Consider the following 20,335-nt stretch of genomic DNA (forward strand, 5'->3'; position numbering starts at 1 on the left):
CCTATCGGGACCAGCTCCCTCTCGCTCACCCCCATCGGGGGTCCCATGTTCTGCCGTCAATCTAACCTGATGGGGGACAGCGAGCCTGGGGAGCTACCACGGGAACCGAGCTCAACCTCCTCTTCACTCTGGGGGGCCCTAGAAGTTCTGTGCGAGGGTGTTAACCCAGCCTCACGCCGAGCACCAGTCATGGATCGAACCTCTCCTGGAGGCCTTGTGTGCTGGTCACTTCTCGGGTTCCATGACATCCGGGCAGCGTGTTTGCATGGGAGGGGCTTGCACTGGTGTAGCAGCTTCAGTGGAAATCATTCTCACACGCACCCAGACAGGCAGGAGAGGTGACTCAACCCGGGTCACGCAGCTGGGCAGTGGCAGAGCCAAGAAGATTGCCCATCAGGCCTGGTTGCCTGTCGCCGGGGTGCTCTGTTCTGTGCTGCTTTTGTCCTGCTTCAGGTGACGAGAGCTGGCACGGGGTCGAGCAGCTGCTCACACCTGGCAGCTCTCACCATTTAGGGCTTGCAAAGCTCCCTGGGCATTGTGTTCCCTGGTGGGGAAACCGAGTCACAGAGCTGGGGACAGAATGCAGATGTGCTGACCCCTCCCCAGCCCTGTGCACCGTGCCCTGAGACACAGCTGCCTGCCTGCAATAGGATCCTTCTGTGGGCTTTGGATGGGCCTTTCAGCTGGTGTTGCTCTGGGATCTGGTGATTCCAAGGGGCCTGAGGCTCTGACCACCAGCGTGGCCACAGGAGAAGCAGCTAGAGCCAGGGGCCTTTTAGATCAAACTGACAGAGCACCACACTGCGCGCTCAGGCAGCGCTAAGGGGTGAGGGGTGTGCGCTCCAGGGCTGGCTGCCCTCGGCCTGCCCCTTTGGGGAGAGTAAAGCCCCCCAGCACACACCTGGCCCAGGGGCCTGTGGAGGCTGTCACCTCCCCCTGGGCATCCTCATGATACAATATCTCTTCACACAGCTGAGCTGAAGTGGCCCCGAGATAGGACTGCCTGGAAATCCCGTCATGTCGCCCAAATCCAAGCAGAAGGACCAGTTTTAGGTTGCCCGTTTCCTGGCATCTTGTGGGCGTGCAAGCATACTTGTGCGTGCGTGCGTGCGTGCGCACACACACACAGAGCTTCCCCCCCAGCCCGCATTTTAATTCCAGGTGTTCTGAGCTCTCTCAGCAACTTGGAATTGAGTCACTACCGCACACCTGCCCTAGCCTGGCTGATGCCGGCAAGAGAATATCTATTTGAGGGCACATGCCCCTGTAGGTGCTTCAAATTAATTAGCAGAGAAAACCCATTCGGTGCAGGGAGAAGCCAGGATCGCTCCCACAGGGCCAGTGCATTTCACTGCGGAGTCTTCCTTAAACGTGAGGGCCAATAAAATCTACACCGCGAGTTATTTTAAATTTCCCCAGCAGGCGGGCGGGGAGCTGGCTGGTCTTAGGGGATAGTGCTCTATCATGGGCTAAAATGGGAATTGCCGATGTGCTGTCGAGTCGTTTTCCAGCTCTGCTAATCCCTTAATCTCTCAGATAATCAGGACCGAAGCCCATAAATTACAATAAGATCGCCGTGCACGTCTGCAGTAATACCGAAAGGGTTTGATGGTATCGCAAGGAATAATGATTTTTTTTTCCTGCTACTTATTACCAAGTGTTGCTGGTTTATTTATCTTAAAAAAAAAAAAAACGAGCTACCGAGATGAATCTCGTAAAGCGAATACGGAGTGGGAACGTTTGACTGCTGGGCAGGCTTCCCTCTAATGTTTTTTTTTTTCCATCTGTTGGTGGAGTAAATTTTGTTACACGCACCAAGGCAGAAAACGTGCACCACTGATAGAAACACACACTCCCAGCTGTGAGAACAACAAGAAGTCCTGTGGCACCTTATAGACTAACAGATATTTTGGAGCATCAGCTTTCGTGGTCTTTGCCACAGGACTTGTTGTTCTCAAAGATATGGACTCACATGGGTACCTCTCTGATACTGCCAGCTGTGGGCACTCAGCACCTGAATCCCTCCTGGGTGGCTGCCCAAGTGCTTGGTTTACAAGGAACACTGCTGGTGGGCAGGGAGAGGACCTGTGCATCAAGATTCGCCTGTCTCTGCTCCGGGTTTGGGAAGGGAGAGTGTTTTAGTGGTTCAAGGAAGCGAGAGTCCTAATGTGAGTGCATGGGAGTTATGAGCGATGAACTGCAAGGGCTCAGACTCAGAGCTCCAGTGGGTCCCTTTCAGCTTTAATCTCTACTCCCAGGTATGCCACTAATTTGCTGGTTGGGCAGAGGGGAGGAGTTGAATAGCTCCGTGCCTCAGTTTCCCTTCTGTAAAATAGGCTGAGTCAGATTTCCCTCCTGAAGCTTTTCTTGGGGTCTATTCACTGACGCCCTTATAGCACGTTGCAGTCCAGAGCACGGTGCACCAGACAAGCGCAAAACACTTTCACATCTGTTTTTTCCCTTATTCTCCATGTAGTGGTTGTGGGGCTGACCCAGTGACGAGTAGAACGAGGAAAGAGGAGATGGTTTCTCTGTGCTTGTTACAGGTAGCAGAGAGAGATAAAGTGAGGAGAGTGATTCTCCATAGCCCTGGCGCCATGCGTAGCTGTTTATGGTGGGTTAAAGCGGTGTTAATCAGCATGGGTGTGTTCCACATGCACTTTGCACAGCTGCTAGTGCCTGTGCAAGGATAAAGGTGGCAGAGTCTCAAGCCTTAAGGTCAAGCTTTTTAAGAGCAGCAAGTGACTTTTTGCAAGTGGCTTGTGATTCTTTTGGAGCCTGGTTTGAGACGCTGATACGGGCTGTGATTTTCAGAGGGCTCCCTCTAATTTTTTTGCATCTGTGGTTGGAATAAATTTTGTTCTGTGCACTGAGGCATGTGCAGAGGTGCACCACCAATAGAAACTCAGGCTGCCAGCTGTGGGCGCTCTGCTCATCAGCTGGGCGGCACCTGAATCTCTCTTTGGCAGCCACCCAAGTGCTCAGCATGCAGTGAACATTGGTGGGAACTGCCTGGAAATCAGGGTCCTTCAGGGTGTCCCAAGCCAGGATCCCAAAGTCACTAGTCACATCTGAATTTCTTATGCCTGAAGCATCCCCTGACTCATTGCCTGGACACCTCCCCCTTCCTGCCCCAAATGAAGCACTGGCGAAGTGTGTAGTCTGCTGGGTCCTGGGTGCCAGCACTTGTGGCTCTTCTTCCTGGTCACCATATTTCAAGAAAGATAGGGAGAAACTGGAGACAGTCCAGAGAAGAGCAACAAAACTGGTTAAAGGTCTAGAAAACGACCTGTGAGGGATGATTGAAAGAATTGTGTTTGTTTAGTCTGGAAAGGAGAAGACAGAGGGAGCATGATCACAGCTTTCAAGTACCTAAAAGGGTGTTACAAAGAGGGAGAAAAATTGTTCTCCCTAACTTCTGAGGACAGGACAGGACAAGAAGCAATGGGCTCAAAGCGCAGCAAGGGAGGTCTAGGTTGGGTGTTAGGAAAAACTTCCTAACTGGTTAAGCGCTGGAATAAATTGCCTGGGGAGGTTGCGGCATCTCCATCATTGGAGATATTTAAGAGCAGGTTAGATAAAAATCTGTCAGGGATGATCTAGATCATTGGTTCCCAACTGGCGGTCCGCAGACCCATCCATGAGGGCATTGCAGGGGGTCCTTGAAAAAAAAAGATAATTAAAAATGATCCTAGAAAATAAGTTTTAAATAAATTGCAAAGTTACCATCAATTATTTTTACATTGACTCTTTTCCAATCATGTTATCGATGTTGTGGTTTCCTTCTCATTGAATGAAGTGTACACAGTGCCCAGAATTGGCTTTGATGGGGGTCGGAAAACTGTTTGGGGGAGGTGATTGGGTGTCTGCACTAGCGAAAAGGTTGGGAACTACTGATCTAGAGCAGCGTTTCTTAACCATGGGTACCTGTACCTAGGAGGTACACCGAGGTCTTCCAGAGGGCACGCCAACTCATCTAGACATTTGCCTACTTTTACAACAGGCTACATAAAAACACTCATAAAATCAGTGCAATGACCCAGTTGTTTCTACTGCTTCATGTGCCTTATGCCGAAATGTAAGGACAATATTTTTATTCCAATTCATTGACTTGATCATGACGGTAGAAAGTCAGCCAGTTTTCAGTAGTAGGGATATTGTTGCCTGTTTTTGTAAGTAGTTATTAAGTGAGGTGTAATTTAGTGGTTTACAAAACAAATCTGACTCCTGCAAAGGGTCCAGTAATCTGGGAAGATTGAATGGTCCTGCTTTCAAAACACTGCTCTAGACGGTGCCTGCTCCTGCCATGAGCTCAGGGGACTGGACTTGAGCATCTCTCGAGGTCCCTGCCATAGTGTTCTGTGATTGCTGGCTCCGGGGCTGACTTGCTCTGCAGCATTGGGTATATGTTGTAACCTCCAAATCTATCAGAGGCGGGTTCTGATTTGGGTTGGTGGGAGGAGCCGAATGCCCAGCAGGTACATGCAAAGCTCTGCTGCCCAGGGCACCTTGCAGACATCCTGATGTTGTGGCTGGCGTGGGTCAGGCTGACCAGGCAGCCACTGTCCTTCCCTGGATTCCTGGCTCCCCACCCCACCTTTCTCCTTCTGTTCCCTGCAGGTTCCACCAGGGCGACTACACGGTGGAAGTGAGTATCAACGACTACCTGGACATCTACTGCCCTCACTATGAGGACCCTTTGCCGGCAGACAGGATGGAGCGGTACATCCTTTACATGGTCAATGGGGAGGGTCACACCTCCTGTGACCACCGGCAGAAAGGCTTCAAGCGTTGGGAGTGCAACAGGCCTGACTCCCCCAATGGGCCCCTGAAGTTCTCAGAGAAGTTCCAGCTCTTTACGCCCTTCTCCCTTGGATTTGAGTTCAGACCAGGGCACGAGTATTACTACATCTGTGAGTACCATGCCGCGCGAGCTGGCTGCACCGGCTTCTTTCTTGGGGAGCCACCCTGGCCATGGGGCAGTCGCTGACCCTGGCACTTCCCCAATAGGGTGAGGGTGAGTTGAAAACACAGAAGGACTGGTGGTGAACGTGCAAATTGGCATCATGAGAGGTTTGCACCAATCGGTGCGAGGGCCTCTCTTACCAACCACGTGCTGATCACGGTGGAAGTACATTGTAATGGGGGTGGGGGGTGCACAATGCTGCCCTCTGCGGGATACAGTTGGAACTATTCAGCTGTGTGTCATGTCCCTGATCTTGCCAGATGCTATTGGCAAGGGGCTGTCATGAGAACACAAGAACGGCTGTACTGAGTCAGACTAAGGTCCATCTAGCCCAGTGTCCTTGTCTTCAGACCATGGCCAATGCCAGGTGCCCCAGAGGGAGTGACCAGAACAGGGAATCATCTTGAGATCCATCCCCTGCTGCCCATCCCCAGCCATTATGGAAAAGGACAATTCAAGCTCTGTTGCCGTTGGCCATATGACATTTCAGGTGGCTTCAGGGTGCCCTGTAATCACCGCCGGGCAGCTGCAAGCTGGTTGCAGGCTTACTATAATGTTGTTTCCTTGCTGATTCAGGGCTTCTTGAAATTGCTTGTAAAGCCACAGTGCTCCATGTCAGAATAAACCATGCAAAGATTCCAGAAGGGCTGGGCCCTTTTGCTCTAGGTAAAAAAAAATGTATATATTCCAGGATGGTGGGCGGCAGGGGGGAAACAGGCTAAGGCAGAGTCAGGGCCACAGGCTTGCATCTTTACTTTAGTGAACAATACTCTTCAAGAATTTAGCTTCAGATAATTAGTAAGTGACGTGTTGCATAAGGAATCACTGAAATGCAGAGTTCGGGCTGTCAGACGGGGCTCTCAAATCATCGTAAGTCTGTCCCTGTCAGCGGCCGGCTGACCGCCTGCCTGCCCTCCTTTGCAGATGGCGTATTCATTGGAGCCAGGCCGGTTCCGGGTGTAATGACACTCAGAGGACTGGCTGTCCTGTGGAATCCCCAGCCCAGATCCCTGGAGCGGGACTCTGTTCACTTAGCACTTTGCAGGATAGTGCCCTCGGGGGCTCTATTCTGCTTGAGGCTGAGCATTCTGCCACTGTCTCGGCATAGTGCTTGTAGAGATGTTGAACTTCAAGCATGAGACATCCCATTGACTGAAGGGAGACTCCCCAGAGCTAAGCCTGTGTTTGATGGCTTTGCTAGATCAGGGAACGGTTCCATCGTGGGTTTCTGTTAGGAATCTCTGTGGAGCGTGCTGGAACCTGAGACACCGACGCTGGCGTTCACTGAGCCCTCTGGGAAATAAACCAAACAGAGAGGCTCCTGGGTGAGCCAGCATTCCCTCTGCCGAGAAGCTGGAGCTGAGAGCATTAGAGAGCCTGCCGCTTCCGCCCCAGGACCCTTTCCCTTGTAAGAGGCAGAGCTCAGACTCTGGGGGGATGGGGGCGTGTCTCCCAGGGTGTGGGCTCCCAGCAAACAAAAATAATCAAGTGAGCGTCATTACCGCCCGACCACCCATTGAGGAAGCTGGTTTGCATCTCCCGTTTATCTTGACCAGGAGCAGGGCTTTTATCCCTCCTTTCTGCAAAGCGGGGCTAGCGGGTCGCAGAGAGGGACACCCAGCCCAATGAACGGCGCTGCCCTGGGCGCTAGGACAGAGTAGAAGGCTCCATCCGTGCCTCCTTGTTCAGAGGGGAGGGTGCAGAGCCTGGGCAGGGGGAAGGCTTGAGTCAGCTGAATATCCCTAGCTTAGCTGGCAGAAGTGATCCTTGGTGCAAAGCCACTGATTCCAGCCCAGGAAATGTCATTGGCACTGGTGACTAATTTTCACCATTCATGGGCAAAATAAATTTTGTTCTGTGCACTGAGGCATGCACGGATGTGTACCACCCATAGAGCACAGGCTGCCAGCCGTGGGCGCCCTGCTGATCAGCTGAGCAGCACCTGAATCTCTCCTGGGTGGATACCCGCGTGCTCAGAGTACGGAGAACACTGGCGGGGACCTAAAATTGGGAGCCTGAGTCGAAGGTGTCAGTCGAGTCTGGTTCCAAACCACCTGGTTCGTTCTGTGTCTTCTAGTGGGTCCCCAAGTCCAGGAGTGGGCTGGCCCCAGGGTGCTCTGCTGTGCAGCAGGCAGGGTGGGGCCAGGGTGGTGGAGCGGAACGGGCTGCCGGATTGCTCCTCCGGCTCCTGCTGCTATGGGCTACGTCTACACGTGCACCCAACATCGAAATAGGCTATTTCGATGAATAACGTCTACACGTCCTCCAGGGCTGGCAACGTCGATGTTCAACTTCGACGTTGCTCAGCCCAACATCGAAATAGGCACAGCGAGGGAACGTCTACACGTCAAAGTAGCACACATCGAAATAAGGGAGCCAGGCACAGCTGCAGACAGGGTCACGGGGCGGACTCAACAGCAAGTCGCTCCCTTAAAGGGCCCCTCCCAGACACACTTTCATTAAACAGTGCAAGATACACAGAGCCAACAACTAGTTGCAGACCCTGTATATGCAGCACGGACCCCCAGCTGCAGCAGCAGCAGCCAGAAGCCCTGGGCTAAGGGCTGCTGCCCACGGTGACCACAGAGCCCTGCAAGGGCTGGAGAGAGAGTATCTCTCAACCCCCCAGCTGATGGCCGCCATGGAGGACCCCGCTATTTCGATGTTGCGGGACGCGGATCGTCTACACGTCCCTACTTCGATGTTGAACGTCGAAGTAGGGCGCTATTCCCATCCCCTCATGGGGTTAGCGACTTCGACGTCTCGCCGCCTAACGTCGATTTCAACTTCGAAATAGCGCCCAACACGTGTAGACGTGACGGGCGCTATTTCGAAGTTACTGCCGCTACTTCGAAGTAGCGTGCACGTGTAGACGCAGCCATGGAGAGCAGAGGGAGACTCTGAGCTCTGCTGCGGACCTGCACCAGGGCCGCCAGTTATATCCTGCATCGTGCAGGGAAGGAGCTTGGGGTAAGGGGGGGCACAGCAGGGTGGGGGGGTTGGAGTGGGGCAGAGGCTGGGTTCAAGGATCAATCCAAGTCCCCTAGGGACAGCCCTGACCAGGAGATGAGTAGGGACTTTGAGAAGCTAAGGGGAGGCTGAGCTCTCCCCCTTGGCAACAGCCACAGAATTTCAGCAGGTACATAAAGGCCGAGGCGTGAAGGGTCGAAGGTTGCGTGGCTCCCCAGAGCCTGTCCTCCAGAAGGCTGGAGCTGGTACAGGTTGAACCTCTCTACTCCAGCACCGTCGGGACATGACCGGTATCAGGCGACAGAATTTGCTGGATCATGCGACGTCAATATTGTCTAGCACATTTCAAACACTTCCATGGCTTACTGGCCTCTGAGACTTAACAGAGGTAGCTGTGTTAGTCTGTACCCCAACAGAAAAACCAGCAGAAATGTAGCACTTTAAAGACGAACAAAAGGATTTATTCGGTGGTGAGCTTTCGTGGCTCTGTCCCGTCACCGAGTAAAGCCTTTTGTTCGTCTTTAAGGTGCTACGTTTCTGCTGGCTTTTGTTGGGCTCTGAGAAGACATTGAGGGGTAGGTTACAGCTAAACAGCACAGGACACAAAGAGCCAGGGCTGGTGGCTGGAGACAAACTATGGGACTGCGAGGGAACTCAGCCACACCCAGGATAGGTGGTAGTGCAGTTAACTCACAGCATGCCAGACACCTGTGCTATGGGCCGTCTCTCACCTTCGTCCCTTCCCTGGATTAGACCTGCACAGCAGACAGCAGGTGTCCACTCTGCAGCTTGTTTCTTCTGCTGTCATTTACCCCTTTGGAAAACAAGAACCAGCACACAATGAAAACTCCGTCCCCACCCACAGCACCTGGACTCCAGCCCAGTACTTCTGCATCCTCCGCTGTTCACAGGCACAGCTCGGGAAGCCAGTACTGCTGCTGCCGCTGGCAGAGACCCTCCCGGCACGGGGAGACTAATGGAGTTCACACTCGCACGCTCAAACAGCGACGTGGTCCCCCCAGCTTGGGCGACAGCTCTGACACTCAGGGGCCAGCCTGAGTCTGAGCCGGAATCACAGTAGGCACACGGCTCTTTTTAGTGCACGTGCATAAGTCTGCCTGGCTGCAGTACAGATGTACCCTCAGATGCTTCAGCAGGCACCCAGCACGGCATCCTGCCAGCCTTGCCTGTAGTGCTTTGGCCTGGGCCTCAAATTGCATTAACCTGGCGGTCCCTTTCCGAGCAGCGTCCCCTGTAAGCCATGTGCTTGGATGGTTGCTCAGGAGAGATTCAAAGGCTGCACAGATGATTAGTAGAGCACCCACCGCTGGGTTTGTGTGTTTTTCTGGTGGTGCACATCTGTGCATGCCTCAGTGCAGATAAAATTTATTCTCCATGTGAAGGAAAAGAATCCACACGTGCATGGAAAAGGTCAGAGGGACCATTAGTTTGGAGACCAATTCACAACAGAGGCTATGTACAGGATATTCCCTGGCCTGTGAAAATCTTCATATCACCGAGAAAAATGCCATTAATTTCAATTCATAATTATTTGGGAGGTTCTCCACCCCCACCTTTTCCCCACCTCTCCCCTCATTCCCCTTTTTCCTTGGGCTCATCAAATGAAAATGGAATTTTGTCATTGAAATAACAATGAAATCCAAAACCCAAACTGAACAACATCCAGTGAAAGGAGGGATTTTGGGGTGGAAACTACCATTCCCAGACCAATCCTATATATAGCACAGCTGATTCTGGGATCACTTTTGCCTGTGCACCACAGGAATGGCTGAAATCAGCTGAGGCTGCATTGGCTTGTGGGCCCTGGAAGCACATGCTTGGGGACCTGGAGTGAGGCCATTTTAAATAGAGGCCCAATTGTGAAACTTTTTAACCAAGGGTATAAATCCTCATGCTTCAGGGCATGAACTGACCTAGCTAAGAGGGTCAGGAGGGAACAATTTATGGAGATAAGTTACCCCCTTGCTGCCTCCTGCAGGGTTTCTTCAATTTCCTTTGATGCAGCTGATTTCACCCATTGTCAGAGAGAGGATTCTGGATTAGATGGACCGTGGGTCTGACCTAGTCTGGCACCTCCAGTATTACTGTAAACCTCACTCTTTTCAGAGGCTTGCACCATGTCTTAAAGCCTTGGCCAGTTTACAGCAGTTAGCACCCAGCTAGGCCCTTTATAAACAGCCCACATAGTTACTCCTGATTGGCCCCAAAGCTGCAAATGTTTAACCACATGCAGAATTTTGCTGACACAAGTCAATTGAAATGCGCTGAGCAATTCCTGCTCTTAAAGCATGCACAGGATTGGGCCCTAAGGAAGAGGCAGATTGGGCCTATTGCTAATTTTTTGACCTCCAGGGTGGGGAGATATAGGACAACAATCAAGCAGGGGGAGGAAAATATGCATTATGGGGCTAGCGGTAAAGCTGATTGAGGCCAGGGAAACAATTCCAAAAGGCTTTGGACCAGACCCCTGAGTTTTGCAATTAAAGGCTAAAAATTAAAAAAAATAAATAAAAAATTAAAACGCATGACCCAAACGCACTTGCTGATGTCATTTGAAGCCAGCCACCCTTCTCCTTTTGCGCAGGAACTAACCGTCCCCGTTATCTTCCTTATTATTTTTCCCCTTTTTCTAAAGCATCTGTTTGGAAACCACTTAATTTGTTCCTTTTATCTCTATTAAATTACCATTCTTCCCCCCCTAGAAAATGTCACTCGTGAAATAACCACCTCTACAACTCTCTCGTTTCTGCTTCTGTTTTTGTATTATGATTTTATTTTTTAATGTCGTTAGGGAGAGATTACACAGGAGTAAATGGTGAAACTGATCATTGCTAAACCAGTTAGAATTCATGTCATGCGGAACATTAGAAATTATGCCTCTTTGAGGAACCGTATTTAGCAGACATGAAAGAAAAGAAATTACCTCCTTCTAGAGCTCACAAATTGGAATGCCATTAACCTCGCAGGCATGGAGACGGAGCTTTGTGTTCCCAGTTCTGGGTCAAGGTTAGGAGCCGGCGCTGGGAATGCTAGTAAATGGGGAGTCCCATTTGCCGGTTTGTATCGGATCCGAATTTGCAGGCAGGTTCTGAAGATCTGCAAGTGGGTTAGTTGGTCTCTCCTGAGCTCAGTTCACGACTGGGATACAGCACGATCCATCGAGGCGGTGTGTTCCACCCTCCTCGGGTTTAAAAAATGGTTATGCATGGATTCTGAGGCTGCGGCCCCCCAGCAAAGTTATTTCGAGATAACAGCCGTTCTTTCGAAATCGCTTTGCTAGCGTCGACATGACGTGTACTCTATTGTGTCATCAATTCAAACTAGCAGGTGTGTTCTTTTGAAACCCGTCAGCCTCATTGCAGGAGGAATAACTGTGATGGAGTGGGGGATGTGTGTGTACCTGAGTGGCTCACAGAGGGTAGCGGGGGCTCCTGCTGAGGGTAACCTTGGCGACCAGGTGACACCTCTGGGCTGCAAACAAAGGGGGAGGTGGAGCCTGAGGGGTTTGACTTGGAACTGGGAGTTGGGAAGCAGTTAGCCTGGGCTGGGAGAGACTAAGGAAGGGCCAAGGCCCCAGCTCTTACCCTGAAATAGCCGGCTGCAAGTTTGAAATACGGTTTGGGTGATTTTGAAATCGCTCTTCCGGAACGGGTTGTTTCGGAATAACGCTGCTGCCTAGACGTAGCCAGAGCGCAGAGTGCAAAGCAGATGGGGGCTGGGGGAGTGGCATCTTTCCCCGTGGGAGCTGGGCGCCGGGAGGGACGTGCAGCTGATGGAAGGTCATCTGGGAGTCTGGGGCAAGAACATTGGATGAAACAGGAAAGTCAAGTTAATGGGGAGTTTTGCAAGACTGGGGGAGACTAGAAATGTGACCTCAGGCCCATGCGGCATATGCAGCTGCATAGGGCACCACTAAATTCAGGGCCCTTCTGTGCCCCAAATTAATTAGTGCCCTGTGAGGCATATGCTTAATGCAGCTGGCACAACCAGTCCCAGTCACCCCGGCCATCCCCCACGCTGCCTCTTGGCCCAGCCCCTCCTCCACCTCCCACCCCAAGTGGTCCAACTCCCCAGCCCCTGCTCCATCTCCCTGCCCCAGCAGCTGAGTTCTCTGCCCCCTGCTCTGTCCACTGACCCCAGCGGACTAAATCCCCCAGCCACCAGCGCTGGCAGGCTGTACCACTCCCCCTTCCACCTGTCCTCCACACCAGCCTCCCTGCCCTGTTCCTGTCCCCACAGCCCTGAACACAGCCCCCCGTGCCCTGCAGAGTTGCTGCCTTGCTCTGTGGTAGGGGATGGGAGCGGGGAGGGCACCAGAATTCATCAGGACAGTCTTGAACAAGACCTGGCTCAGTGGCATGTTATGGGTTAGTTATTTGTCTTCTAGTATCGCGCAGACCCCAGCCTGGATCAGCACCTCTTTGTGCTGGACACTTCAGACACATGATGCCCCCCCCCCGGCCTTCAGAGCAATCTAAATAGACACTGGGTGGGAGGGGAAACTGAGGCACAGAGACACAAAGGATCTCACCCTGGGTCACGCAGCAGGGCAGAAGGAGAGCTGGGAGGGGAACCCAGGTGTCCTGCATCCCAGCCCTTATCCGTGAGCTCAAATCCCTCAGAAAAGCTGCAAGGACAATTTATTTGCTAAAAACAACATGAAACATACTGGACCTGGTAACAACAAAGCAGCAGGAGGAGGGGCGGGGGGCAGCGGCTGGCAGGTACATTACAGATGACCACTAAGAGCTGTAGCTCTTGGTAACATTTCACTCTCCCGCCTGCAAACAAGCCTCTGGAGCAGACAGACCCAGCAGGGGGTGGATGGTAACATCGCACAATTACAGGAACAAGGAGTAGGATGCTGCATTGTGGCTTATTAAGCAAAGCTGCGCCCCTCGGACTAAGGAGTCGAGGAACAGCCAGTAGCTCGTAGGCTTTGTATGGCAGCAATCCGCAGCGCAGTGGTGGCCAGTTCTCAGCGTTACCGCATCATTGCAAATCTCTAGCGTGGCCAGACAAAGCTGCTCAAGCCAGGGTTTGCCTTGGCCACAGCCCGTCTGCGCTAGAGGTTTGCACTGCTGCTGCTGTGCCCAGGGCTGGCTACCAGTGGCTGTGACTGGGGCATGTTCTTAGTGTGAATAAGAGCTAAGTTCGTTCGGTGGGGATTTTTCCTCCATCCCCCGTGCTGCAGTTTGAGTTGGGATGCTGGTTGGAGACCTGAGGAAGAGATGGTCATAGGTCCTAGAATTCAACCGTGGGACCCTAAGCGAAGAGACTCTCCATGCAGCTGGGGCGAGCTGCGGACACCCCATGTGTGACCTTGCCCCCCTCCATGCAGCCTACCATCTAGCAACATGTAGTACTCACCTGGACCTCCCCTGTTTTTGAGGCTCCACAGTCTGTGATGCTTCTTTGCCGACACTGCCACGCAGCAGCTGGTCAGAAGGCAGCAACAGAGGAATGAACTCACTGGCTGTATTCGTGACTCTGCAACTGATGTGCTGTGATACCTTGGTCATATCACTTTGCCTCCATTTTGTTCCCTCTGTTTTTTCCATCCAAGGCAGACTAAATGTTATGTGCACCAAGGCATGTGAAGATTTGCATCACCAACAGAAAAACATGCTAGCTGTGGGCACTCTGCTAATCAGCTGCCCAGCCCCTGAATCTCTCCTGCCCAGCTGCCCAAGCACTCAGGTTACAGAGAACACTGCCCCTCAGTACCTTCATTTCCTGCTCTGCTCTAGTCTCACCAGGGACCCGTCGATCCTTAAGCACGGACATGATCTGAGCGATGAGAATCAGGTGAGAGAGCACCAGGCCAGTATGAGGAGATTCAGAGGGGAGAACAGAAGCCCGAGTGCCGGTGATACTTTGACATCACTAATAGTCCTACCTACAGCACCTTCAGTCATAAATGAGTGACGAGGCCGAGGTCTCCCGTGGAGGTGGTGGTTGATGTCATTAGCTGGTCTTTTGTTAATCCACAGGCAACCATGGCTTCGAGCAAGCTCCCGGCTGCATGGGGGAGGAGGGGCGGGGCTGAGCTCCCGCCTCACGTGCCGATGAAAATTGGCTCCGAGTGCCGCTCTCGGCACCTGTGCCGGGGTCATTGACCCCGGAGCTAGATAGATGGTGCTTGGTCCCGTCATGAGTCAGGGGACTGGACTCGATGACCTCTCGAGGTCCCTTCCATTTCTAGTGTTCTATAATTCTTCAAAGCAGTACCGAGAGCAATGCTACCTTCCAACAGCCATTAACATTTATAAACTGGTGTATTTACATGCAAGGTCCTTCTCCCTGTCAGGTGACTCAGAAACTTGCTGTTTATTAGTTAACTAAAAGATTTACCCGGCCTCGCTTGGCTCCTTAATTTTTGGGTTTTTTTTTTTTTTTGAAAATAAAATGGAAGTGCACATACTTCATTTAAACCATTGCTCTGGGGCAGGGCTGTGGAGGAGGGGGGGTCAGTATGCAGGCTGCCCCGGGGAGCAAGGACTACCCCAGCCCTCTCTGACTGTGTCAGCCTGGGGCCAGGTGAGAAGCACCTCTCCTTGGCTGCTGCAGCTCCACCAGGAGAGGGGCGCATGTCTCCCAGCTGGGCATATCCAAGTTCATCCTCCCCCCTGCACTCCCCAGCCAGCATGAGAAGTGCACCAAACTGTTCCCTATCCTCTCGCTCCCTTATGAAGGGGATCAGCCAGCGAGGTTTCTGTATGAATCAGGGCTGGGGGAAGGCGATTGACCCAGCCCTCAAAAAGAGCACCTCAAAAAGGGTGGGAGGCTCAGGGCTGGGACAGTGCAGGACAAGGGTGGTGGGGAGGTGCATCCCCAGCCAGCCCCTTTCACCAGCCTGACTACTCTCTTCTATTTGGTTTTATGAGAAGCCATCCCAGGCACATCCCATTTTCCTGGCACAGAATCACAGGGCTGGAAGGGACCTCAGCAGGTCATCTAGTCCAGCCCCCTGCTTCAAGCAGGATCAACCCCCACTAAGTCATCCCAGCCAGGACCTTGTCCAGCCGGGACTTAAAAACTTCAAGGGATGGAGAATCCACCACCTCTCTAGGCAACACATTCCAATGCTTCACCACCCGCCTGGTGAAGAAGTTTTTCCTATTATCTAACCTGCGCCTCTCCCTCTTCAACTTCTGACCATTACTCCTTGTTCTGCCATCTGACACCACTGAGAACAGTTTCTCACCCTCCTTTTTAGAGCTCCCCTTCAGGAAGTTGAAGGCTGCTATTAAATCACCCCTCAGTCTTCTCTTCTGTAAACTAAACGAGCCCAAATCCCTCAGCCTATCCTCATAGGTCTTGTGCTCCAGACCCTTAATCATTTTTGTTGCCCTTCGCTGAACCTGCTCCAGCAAATCCACATCCTTTTTATACTAGGGGGCCCAAAACTGGACACAATATTCCAGATGTGGCCTCACCAGTGCCGAATAAAGAGGAATAACTACTTCTCTAGATCTGCTCGAAATGCTCCTCCTAATGCACCCTAGTATGTCGTTAGCCTTCTTGGCTACAAGGGCACACTGTTTACTCATATCCAGCCTTTCATCCACCAGAACCCCTAGGTCCCTTTCCATCATACTGCTGCTGAGCCAGTCGGTCCCCAGCGTGTAACAATGTTTGGGATTCTTCCGCCCCAGGTGCAGGACTCCACACTTCTCCTTATTGAACCGCATCAGATTTCTTTTGGCCCAGTCCTTCAATTTATTCAGGTCCCTCTGGATTCTCTCTCTACCCTCCAACGTATCTACCTCTCTCCCTAGTTTTGTGTCATCTGCAAACTTGCTGAGGGTGCAATCCAGTCTCTCGTCCAGGTCATTAATAAAGATGTTGAATAACACCGGCCCCAGAACCAAGCCTTACGGCACTCCGCTTGAAACAGACCGCCATCCAGATATTGAGCCATTGACCACTACCCGTTGGGCCCGACCAACCAGCCAGCTTTCTATCCATGTTATAGTCCAAGGATCCAATCCATATTTCCTTAACTTATGGACAAGAATGTTGTGGGAGACCCTATCAAAAGCCTTGCTGAAGTCAAGGTATATCACATCCACTGGCTTCCCCATGTCCACAGAGCTTGTTACCTCATCATAGAAGCTAATCAGATTGGTCAGGCAGGACTTGCCCCTGGTGAATCCATCTTGGCACAACCAAACTCTTTCCTTGCTGTACGTTACACTCAGAGCAAGCTGTACTTGGTGGTCCCAGCTCTTACCACTTAGGAGCTCTTGGACAAACGGACAAGCACATAGAAGACAAACTCTCTCATATATACAGTAGTAGTTACCAGTGCCCCAGTAAACATGCCTACTGGACACAAGAGACAACCATAAGCCAGTCCTCGTGCTACTGAGCTTACCACCCCAGATAGCCAGCCCAAGAACAGGTTGGAAGCCAGGTAATATCTGCCACAAGATACCGTTTTTTTTAAAGAACTCACTGAAATTTATATTGTGGCTCGGATGTAGAGGGTGGGCCTGGTAGGGGCTAACAAGGGAAGAAAATTAGGATGGGGCTGGGTGCCTGGAACCTCATGATTTTCAGCAGCTCCTTTAAAGCGAGGGAAGAGGTCAGAGGGCCCAGTTCTGAGCTCGTGAGCTGGACGTGTTGGTCTGTCGAGTTGCTGTGAATTCTAGCGGGCAGAGCGAGACCAGCTCCAGGCCCAGAGACAGGATGGCCAGGGGGGCTGATCCAGCACCTCAGTCCTTTGCAGCCAAGACCCGATCCCTGGGGAAGCACGCTGGCACACAGGGCAGCGCGTGCATGCGTTTGGATGGTCTTGAGTACGTGGAAGAGGAGGGGGTGACCTGGAGCACAGCCACGGCTTGTGCTGTTAGGAGCTTTCGGAGCCATTGGGGTGGGAGTTGAAAATCAATCCAGCTCTTTGTGGGCAGCCAGCAAAGAGGGCCGGTGGAACTGCGTCCTGGCTGCTCACACCAGAGACTGCAGCAAGTGAGATGCAGAGGGGAATCTGTGGCTGGTGGCATATCCCTTAGAGCCCAACACTTGGGGATGGTCAGCCGGGGTTGCAGCTGCCACACCTGTGTTAGTTCACCCTTGCAAACAGAGGCACTTGGAGGTACAGTGTTTTTCTGGGGGATGGAGTGGGGTGGGGAGTGGCTGTGTGTACATCTGTCCCTTGGAGAGGCCTGTGTCCCCCTATCTAGGGGGGATCCTTCCAGAGAGGTGTGGATGTTCGCCCTTTCTGGAGAGGGTTGTGTGTATGCAGGGGTGGGACGTAAGTGTCTGGTTAACATTAGCAGCTGGATGAATCACCCCTCCTCACTCCCCTGGCTTTAAAATTGTAAATGAAATTTTATTGAGAATAATTTTCTCCTTCCCTTTTTAATTAAAAAATAAATAAGTTCTTTTTAAAATGTATATAAAAAAAATCCATCTTCCACCCAGAGAGGGGAGTTTTAGCCAAGATAATTATTGCAATTACGCCTTTTATCTCTCCCAATGAGTATTATTTTTATTATGTGCTTTTATCTTCATTTTCTCTGCTAAGGGGGAGCCATGCTCTGCCAGCCACTCAAAACAGGCAACACCGTGAAGCCTTGGGAGTGATTGCAGCCATTGAGTTCTCCCACAGTCTAAAGGGAAGCCCCTCCCTGGCACCGGCGCCTGAAGGGCTGGCATGAACACTTCTATTGTTAATAAGTCGTGTGAAGGAGCAATATCACTCCAAGGGCTGTTGAACAATATTACAAAGCCCTGGCAACAGCTGGTTCTGGTCACGTCACACAAGGGGGCAGAGAGATAGGCATCAGACCCATGGTCTCTGCTCCGAGGAGGAGACTGATATTGTCACAGCAAACAGCTTCTCCTCCTCTGCAGAGGGCACAAACATTAGGGGTGATCAACAGGGTTCCCTCAATTTTCCCATCAATGGGCAGAATCAATTTTGTTCTGTGCACCAAGGCATGCATAGATGTGCACCACCTATAGAAACACATGATGCCCACTGTGGGTGCTCTGCTCATCAGCTGCCAGGGTGGGGGGGGGGCACCTGAATCTCTCCTGGGCAGCTGCCCAAGCACTCAACTTACAGGGAATGCTGCTTGGGTGCAGAAGGGCACTCAGAGTATGGAACTGGGGTGCAGGAGGCAGTGTGGACTCTGGGAGGGAATTTGGCAGGGGGGTGGTATGCAGGGGCCAAGAGAGGGTTCTGACCCAGGATGGGGGTGCAGGCCTTTAGGGTATGACCTAGGGCCAGTAGCAGCTGCATGGTTGTGCTGGGGGCAATAGCCATGCACAAAGCAGAAGCTCATGTCCATGCCCCCCCCACCCACAGAAGCACATGGCCCCTACATCCAAGCCACTCTGAAGGGCATACGAGGGCAGGGCAGGCAGAGAGCCTGCCTGAGATTTCTGCTGGGCTACAGGCCAGATCTGACCTACAGACCATATTTTGCCCACCCTTGGTCAAGGAGCTCAGTTAATCACTGTACGTCCGTACAAACACAGGGAACAAGTAGTCTATCACACAGGACTCTCCAGCGTACCTGCTGAATGTAGGTTGACCCTCCACTGCCTTGAAGGTGAAGCTAAGTAAGCTCTACCCAGAAATAAAGCTTTAACTAACCAACTGCATTTATTTAGACCCCCTTATAACTAAAGCCAGGCAGTGTTTTGTGTATCTGCCACTATAGTCTTGCACACCAACCGCACCCCACAAAAGAAACCTGTCTGCCCCTGAGGCCAGCCTTTATAGCTTGCCCCTGGGAGAGTGGGTGTGGCCTGAGGCATGACCCCGCCCCCACATCCTCCCTATATAACTGGCTGCGTGCGGGGCCTCTGCTTCTAGAGAATGGTTATTTAGGATTTGTAGGTGTGCTGTCTGGGGACTGGGTGGGTTAATGGAGGGTATGATTGCACTCCTGCAAATGGAGTTTCCTCAGAGCTCCTGGGCATGGGAAGCTGGCTGCTCTTTGCTGGGTATTATAGCATTGCAGCTGGAGGCTGAGCTACTGTCCAGATTGTATGGGAGCCAGGGAGATTCCTTCCATTTCTCGAGGCGGCAGAGAAGTGCATGGTACAGGAGTGGGTCTCCTTGCTAGTACTGCTCTGGTAGCTTCATTTTTAGGGTCTCGGCTCTTCCCTTGGAGCCCTGGTTTGGGGAGCGAATTCCCCTCATCCACCCACTGTGTGATATTCTCTTAGCCCTCATTGGCTGAAGGCTTTTTCTTCCCTATGCTGCCCTGAGATCTTTGGGGTGCACTTGTCTGACCTGCTTTTGCTCACCTGCCTTTTTTAGGGGCTTCCCTCCCCTGAAATCCTTCTGCCAGGGATTGGGGAGAAGAGGGAGCGAGCTGGTCCCCAGCACAGTTCCTGCTGCTATTTTCCATCCATGTGCAGGATAAATTTTGTTACATGCACCCAGGAGTGTGTGGATGTGCACCACACATGCTCAGGGCCGTGGGTGCTCTGCTAATCAGCTGACTCTCTCCTAGGCAGCTGCCCAAGCACTCAGCTTACAGGGAACACTGGTTCTCGCCCATCTGCCTCAGTCCTTAGATCCATTTCTATACCCTGGTAACATCATCCTGCACAAACCTTTCCTGCTGCCTCTGAAGGGCTGGGGGAAAAGGACTTCCAGCCCCGTGTGTCAGGAGGATGTGGGACAAGTCTGGCTCGGTCTCCTGCTGGCTGGCAGTAGGCAGAGCTAAGGCTTGAGATATTTGACTCTCCAGGCTTACGTGAATGGGCTCCCAGGGCCCTTAAGAGTCCTGGGCTCCTACACCCGCCAAGTTGGGAGGAAGTGAGGCAGAGGCAGGGAGGCTCCGGCAGCTGTGAACTGGGCTGCTTGGCCCTTCCCAGGCTCTGTGGGTGTCATCCCCTCCCCCAGCCCCGGGCGACTTGTGCTTGCATGGCTGGCCCGGTCTTCCACTTCTGACGCGAGCTGTGATTATTGCGCTCCTGGCACCCGCTGGTTCCTCCCCTCGGTGTGAAAGTCGCAGCGCCGGCTCCTGCCTTTGTCAGGCCCACACAATGGAGAACCATTGATCGTTTCCTGCCCGTCTGGATGCCAGCAACCAGTGAAGGGCTTTGGGCAGTGCTGCGTCATCCCCCAGCCCCAGGGCACTGAAAGCACATGCGCGTGTTGCTAATGACCCCCCTGGGGGGCAGCCGGTGGGTACAGCCTAGAGGCAGAGGGCCGAGCTTTGACCTTGACCTCTATGTAGGGTCTGAGTGCAGGTGAGATGCCTTGAAGTAGCTAACAGCGCTGCTTGCAACGGGCGGAGGAGCCGTCTTGCGACCTCAGCGCTATTGTATCGGGTTAGTTTAAAAATCTAAATGGCCAGTGGGGGGGCCCAGCTCGGTCCCAGGCTCCTGCTCCTCACTGCGCTCAGG

The 20,335-nt window shown here is 52.4% G+C and overlaps 1 protein-coding gene across 1 annotated transcript in view; it reads left to right on the forward strand.

Moving 5' to 3' along the window:
- The window catches only part of EFNA2 (ephrin A2), a 145,023-nt gene that overhangs the window by 108,637 nt on the left and 16,051 nt on the right, over window positions 1-20,335 (forward strand). Inside the window, exon 2 of the mRNA XM_074978501.1 lies at window positions 4,621-4,913. Coding sequence (XP_074834602.1) covers window positions 4,621-4,913 — 293 coding nt within the window. The remainder of the gene's footprint in view (window positions 1-4,620; window positions 4,914-20,335) is intronic.

Source organism: Carettochelys insculpta, chromosome 27 (genome assembly GCF_033958435.1).
Source record: "Carettochelys insculpta isolate YL-2023 chromosome 27, ASM3395843v1, whole genome shotgun sequence".
NCBI classification, from domain to species: Eukaryota; Metazoa; Chordata; order Testudines; family Carettochelyidae; genus Carettochelys; species Carettochelys insculpta.